Below are 6,522 nucleotides of genomic sequence, written 5' to 3'. Positions count from 1 at the left end.
TATGATCTTTAAGCTGGGAGTTTGGTTGTGTTCATTCCACAGTTGTGGATACTAGAGTAAAAGCACAGCAGAGACTTCCATGTGGGCTGACACACATGTTCCCAAAACTACAGAAACAGGATGGAAGCCCCATAGCCAGCTAGCCTTGGGAAATGAAAAAGGATCCTACAAAGGCTGATGCGTGGAAAGCACCCTCCTTGTCAGTCTCTGGAGCAGACCCTCCTGATGCCCAAATCCCTGGGCCCACCACCAGATGTGCAGCTTTGACAGGTGGTCCCCATCATCCCCCCCTCAGCCTCGAGCTTTCGCCAGCCCAGGAGCAGGCTGGGCCAGTGTGGTGCCCGCCAAGGCACTGTCTAGTGACGGCTTCAGGACCTCCTCAAACAACCCACCAAGGGGAAATGTCGGTGGGAGGTACCCCAGGTCCCCTGCCCTTTGGTGGGACAGCTCTGGAGGGCACTCTGTGAGGACTTCAAAGGTCTGCAGTGGGACTGGGCCTCTGTTGGTCAGAGCTGTAACCGCTCACTGGCACACCCCTGTTGTCTCTGCTCACTTATCTCAGTTCCTTACTCCTCGGCCATGCCTCGTGGGATTGCCTCCAGACCAACTACGTGCTTCCTAATTCTCATGTCAGTCCCTGCTTCAACCTCCTCCCAAGGGGATAAGGACCTTGTGCAAATCAGTGACCTGTCCAAGTTTTGGTTCCCTCAAGGTCACTGCTGCTGCTGCTAAGTCGCTTCAGTCGTGTCCGACCATGTGCGACCCCAGAGACGGCAGCCCACCAGGCTTCCCATCCCTGGGATTCTCCAGGCAAGAACACTGGAGTGGGTTGCCATTTCCTTCTCCAATGCATGAAAGTGAAAAGTGAAAGTGAAATCACTCAGTCATGTCCAACTCTCAGCGACCCCATGGACTGCAGCCTACCAGGCTCCTCCACCCATGGATTGTCCAGGCAAGAGTACTGGAGTGGGGTGCCATTGCCTTCTCCGCTCAAGGTCACAGGCAATGCCAAATTTCATTACCCTAGTCCAACCCCACCTGAACTCTTCCTGCCAAATAGAATTTTTTTTTTTTTTTTTCACAACGGAGGTATTTTGACATTCTGGCAGCTTTCCATTAAAACAGAAGAAGAGGAAAGTGAAGAAAAAGAAGCATCAGCAGCAGAGGAGGAGGAAGAGGAAGAGAAAAAGACAGGGGGAGGAGGAGAAAAAACAGTAAGAAGAGGAGGAAGGGGAGGAAAGGAAAAAATCTGTTTCTTATCAATGATCCTCCCATGTCTGTACAGATACTTACAAACAAAAGTAATTTAGATTTATAACTAAGCCTCCTGATGACCTGCATTTATCTCATGTAGATACTAACATAAGATAATGCAAAACATCAAACATTCTATAGGCTCAAAGAGAGCTGTTGACTTCTTCCAAAATCCCTGATAGTTCTCATTTGGAGGGGGAGGATCACACTATCTATGCTCTTATCCCTCAGTGAGTCAGTTTTGATGAGAAGAGGAAGCCAGGTGTGAGGTCATTCTATTCTGAATCCACACACGGTAGACTGAGCTCTAGGACTGTAAGGCTTTGGGGAGGAAAGTGGCAAGTCCCTCAGAAGGCAGGGTGGGAATTGGGCCTGAGGGGTGGGGTTGGGGGCTGGTCTTCAAACGCTGTTTTCTTTCCTCCTCACGGCTTCCGGGGCACAGTGAGGATCTGTCGGATGGCAGGTAGGGAGTGCGGCATTGTGCGGATGGGAGGACAACATGGGCAGAAAGGGAGGCCTTCCCCGTCTGGACTCTGGGCTGCTCAACGCTCAGCAGAGTGTAGAGAGCTGATTCCAGCCAGACAGTCAGAGAGCAATCTGTCCTCAACCCCACCATCACATTTGCCATTGCAGAGTGTGCTAGGGAAAGGAGCTTCAGTCCGGAGTTGGCAGACCAGATTTTGCTCCGTCGTGGACCACGTGCAGCCCTTGGAAAGTCATATTCCTTCCCTCTGCCAAGCTCTACATATATCTGTGTCACAGAGGGTGGTGGGAGCAGGACTTAGGAGAGCTTTTATTTTATGGATTTTTATTATTATGTATGAATATAATATTGAAGAATAAGAAAAGAAAAAAAATACGCACACATGTATAATCATTATAAACATACGTCAGGATTAATTATAACTTGTACCTGTCTTTGAAGAAGAGCAATTCCCCACGAATTTTGGTCACAGCATCAAATGTTATCCTGTTATCACACTCACACACAGAAAGGGAGGCCTTCCCTGTCTGGACTCTGGGCTGCTCAACGCTCAGCAGAGTGTAGAGAGCTGATTCCAGCCAGACAGTCAGAGACAGCCCGGTTATCACAGGGCTGTGGGATTTGTGGCCCTGGGACCAGCTGTGGTTTATTAGATGGCCCTTAAAAAATAAACAAAGATCCTGAAGTTAATGAAGTTTTATATACTACATTGACCCCAAATATATATATGATGAAGAGTCTTTCAAGGACCCAGGTCATTGCCGCTATATTTGAAGCACACATGCTCACAAGCCTTTGTCTGGTTCACCCAGCTTCACTTACCATAGATGGCCTGGATGCCATTGATGTCATCCTGAGACAGATAAACTTCACCAGCGTAGATGCAGTTGGGGTACATCAAAGCCCCGATGTTAGTAGAATGAGAAAGTCCAAAGGAATGTCCCAATTCATGTGCCAAAACCCAGTACAAGTTGTAATCTAAAGGGCAACAGAATCAGTCAGTCTTTAGCAGATGGTAGTACAGTATTCAGGCCACAAAGAGCAAATGTATCTCCAAACCACACAAGAATTCCACTGTGGTTTGGTTTATGACATGGTCTGAGATGTGTGTGTGTGTATAATCATAAGAGAAGAATTAATTAACACTAGAAAGCCTTCAAGTCTAAATTTCTATAATTGAACTGATAAAATGTAAGGGAAAAAATTAGCTGATATGCAAAATTTTAATATTGATTAGTAAGTCCAGCTATAAATAAATTGGAAAAAAGATTACATAGAGAAACAACAGCATTCTATTAATGCTTATTACCTTGATCTAATATAAATTCTAAATAAACTAATACAGATTCAAAATAAAAATTTGGATAACCATGTACCAAAACACATATTCTCCAAAGCAACCCCACCAAAAGTTACCATTATTTAATTTTGGTACATATTTGTACACATACAAAATATCATTTGTAATCTTAGAGTATTTTAAAATTTCAAAAACATATTTTACCCTTAAGAGGCAGCCATTGGTAGAAACAATATCCTCAGACATTATCACTAACTGTAACTATAGTGTTGCAATATCTTTCTGAACCACCATTAAAAAGCATATCTTTATTAAAACATTTAACTATCATCATAATATTGGTTTATTCTTTTATACAAAACAGAACATATTGCACTAAGCCATGAAAAGGGAAAATAAAAATAGAAAGGGAGAATTCCTTGACTCACTATTCAAATCTTTGGTCCGTATTTCTTCTTCATCAAGATGAACATCTCCTCCAATACCTATTCCTGGTTGGAAGGCATGAGCGAATATGCCCCCAGGTCCATCAGAGGGAGAGTTGTCACGATGATCTGTGAGGGACAAAGCGCAGCAAAGATAAATCTCCTTTTCTATTTAGACTCCCCTACCAGAGAAGAGAGAGTAGGGACAAGGAGCCAAAAGGCATTGTTCATCTGTGAGGGGTCCCTTCTTCAGCCCGTAAAATCAGCACCGTCAAATAAGGGGAAAATCTGACCGGAAGCTCAGTGTATCTGAAAGAAGTGTGAGGCGAGGTTCAGAATGGTTTGGGGAGAAAAGAGCTCACCTCCCCAGACAAAGGATATCATTATGTCCGCTTGCCCCTCAGAGACCTTGGTGAAGGTCAGGGGTGAGGCACTGCTCCAGACCTGAAAGACCTTCTCAACAGCCTGCTCTATGTCTGCTCTCGACAGGTCTGGGGTGTAATTTTCAACCCTTCACAGACATGTCAGAGCTCATTTCTCACGGCTCTGGTGGGAAACAGTGTCCCCACTCTGGGGCTCCGTCTAATTACCTGTAGGTCAGGTGTGTGCTCTGCCAACGAGGGTTCCCTGGAGTGAGTTCATACTGGGGTGAAACGCCAGGCACTCCACATCTGGGCTGCCTCATAATATCCAGGGTATCAGCATCTATCTTTCCAGTCACCTTTATCCCAAAGAATTCCTGCATTTGCTTTAATTTTTCAATCATTGTACTGTGGTTTCTCTGCCCTTTAAATCAGCTGGTTCCAACCCCTAAGTTGTAATAGTTTTGTAGGTATTTCTGATAAATAAAATTCAAGCAGAAGATATGAAATCTTTCTTATTTCTCTGAAAATTCCCAGCATTTCACTGTAGTGACAGAATAGTTCTTTTACCTTAAAGATTTAGTGTCAAGAGGGGAAAAAAAAATCTGCTTCTGCAATGAATTTCTGTCTGAATTTCATAGCCCTTTTCATGCTTACTGTTGATACAGAAATGTCAGTACAGTGGTAGAAACTATGCTATTGCTAGGTCTACAGACTTTCATTTAGAAGTCAGAATTACAATTAGAGCAACCAGTCTGCATGCTTCTCTTTGGCTTTCTCTTTCTCTATATTCCAAAAATGTCTACAGAGAGATTTTGTTGTTGTTCAGTCACTAAGTCATATCTGCCTCTTTGCATACCAGGTCTCCCTTGTCCTTCAGTATCTCCAGAGTTTGCTCAAACTCATGTCCACTGAGTCGGTGATGCCATCCAACCATCTCATCCTCTGTTGCCCCCTTCTGCTCCTGCCCTCAATCTAAGTAGATTTTTATTTTTGTATGAGGGCATCTGTTTCTGACAAAATGGTTATCCCAGAATAAATCCCAGACTTCCATGAACTCCTATCCCTTGACCTTGGAAAAATGAGAAGGTAGGGCTCTTGCATTTCTGGCACGTGAAATTAACCATCTACCTGGACCATCTCCGTGTTTTGCTCTTGTGTGTCTGAAGTGGCTGGAAACCCATGAGACCCCAGGCCCCTGAGCAGCAGCAGCAGCAGGGGAAGGTGGGGCATGCTGGCCTTTCCTTTTCTTCTGAGCTGAAGGAAACCAGGGGCTCCCTGCCTCTGCCGTCCTGGGGTTTCAGCCTGCAGGCTCTGCCTTTTTGTAGGGTCCTTACTACTACTACTACTACTAAGTCGTTTCAGTCGTGTCCGACTCTGTGCAACCCCATAGATGGCAGCCCACCAGGCTTCCCCATCCCTGGGATTCTCCAGGCAAGAATACTGGAGTGGGTTGCCATTTCCTTCTCCTTGCACCCCCACAAAACCAAAAGCTATCTGACCCCCATCAGACAACATCCTTCTTATTTGCAATGTGTGGTCTCAACATTAAAAAGTTGTGACATAATACAGATTAATCTTTTCTGTCTGTTTGTTTACACAATCTCAGGATTATGATCACACAGGAGAACAAAGAGATACACTCTACCTCACACATAACATCCTGTTATTGAGTCTATGTTGTCTTAAAAAAGACCCTTACTTTCTACACTATAATGGACATAACTCACAGAGAATTCTGTGAACTTTTAAAAATATTGGAGTTCACTACTTAGTTCTGCTGGTCCTAACCTGCTCCTGGGTTCTGTGTGCTCTTACCTGCCAGAGTTAAGGAAGACTGGCTGGTGATATGTGAAATGCTCCTGCTCTTCCTCCCCTCAGAACAAAGAGCTGGCTCCTAGAATCACCAGCTTTTCCATTTCCCAAAGATTTCCTCCTGCTTTTTAAACCTTCTCTGTGTGATCTGTTTTTCTACCAATCAGACATTGCCTAACTAGCAAATTAGTTTAAAGTAGGGAATAGAATGACAAAGTCATTACTAAAGACTGAACAAAGAGTAAACATTGACATTTTAGGAAGCAGTGAGCTAAAATGGACTGGAATGGGAGAATTTAACTCAGATGACCATTATATCTACTACTGTGCACAAGAAGAATCCCTTAGAAGAAACGGGGTAGCCATCATAGTCAACAAAAGAGTCTGAAATGCAGTACTTGGATGCAATCTTGAAAATGACAGAATGATCTCTGTTCATTCCCAAACAAACCATTCAATATCACAGTAATCCAAGTCTATGTTCCAATCAGTAATGCTGAAGAAGCTGAAGTTGAACAGTTCTATGAAGACCTACAAGATCTTTTAGAACTAACATCCAAAAAAGATGTCTTTTCATCATAGGGGGCTGGAATGTAAAAATAGGAAGTTAAGAGAACTTGATTAAGACTAATTTTTTTCTACAACAAATTTTGTCTGGTTTATCGCTTAAAGGTAACAAAGCTGTAATTGAGACTGGCATTATTTTATTTATATTTTATAGATGATGAAATGAACACAAGAATAGAAATAGCCCAGTTGTAAATTCCCTCATTTGGAATTTACAACTGTGTTCATTTCGTCTGTGTTCATTCACTCAACCTACAAGTTTTTGTTTAATGTCTATTTGGGGCTGCTAAACCTAAAATTCTGGCTTCTTTTTCT

At 43.5% G+C, this 6,522-nt stretch overlaps 1 protein-coding gene across 1 annotated transcript; it reads right to left on the bottom strand.

Moving 5' to 3' along the window:
* Nucleotides 1–291: 291 nt before the first annotated feature.
* On the bottom strand, nt 292–5,058 carry LOC129628697 (interstitial collagenase-like). Its single transcript, XM_055548163.1, is given in 7 exon segments — nt 292–499; nt 2,168–2,306; nt 2,561–2,716; nt 3,467–3,592; nt 3,826–3,974; nt 4,054–4,301; nt 4,957–5,058. Coding segments are annotated over 7 exon segments (1,128 nt in total).
* Nucleotides 5,059–6,522: the final 1,464 nt, after the last annotated feature.

This window comes from Bubalus kerabau, chromosome 15 (assembly GCF_029407905.1).
Source record: "Bubalus kerabau isolate K-KA32 ecotype Philippines breed swamp buffalo chromosome 15, PCC_UOA_SB_1v2, whole genome shotgun sequence".
Taxonomy (NCBI): Eukaryota; Metazoa; Chordata; class Mammalia; order Artiodactyla; family Bovidae; genus Bubalus; species Bubalus kerabau.
The sequence above is the reverse complement of the archived record's forward strand: the minus strand, read 5'-3'. Positions and strand labels throughout refer to the sequence as shown.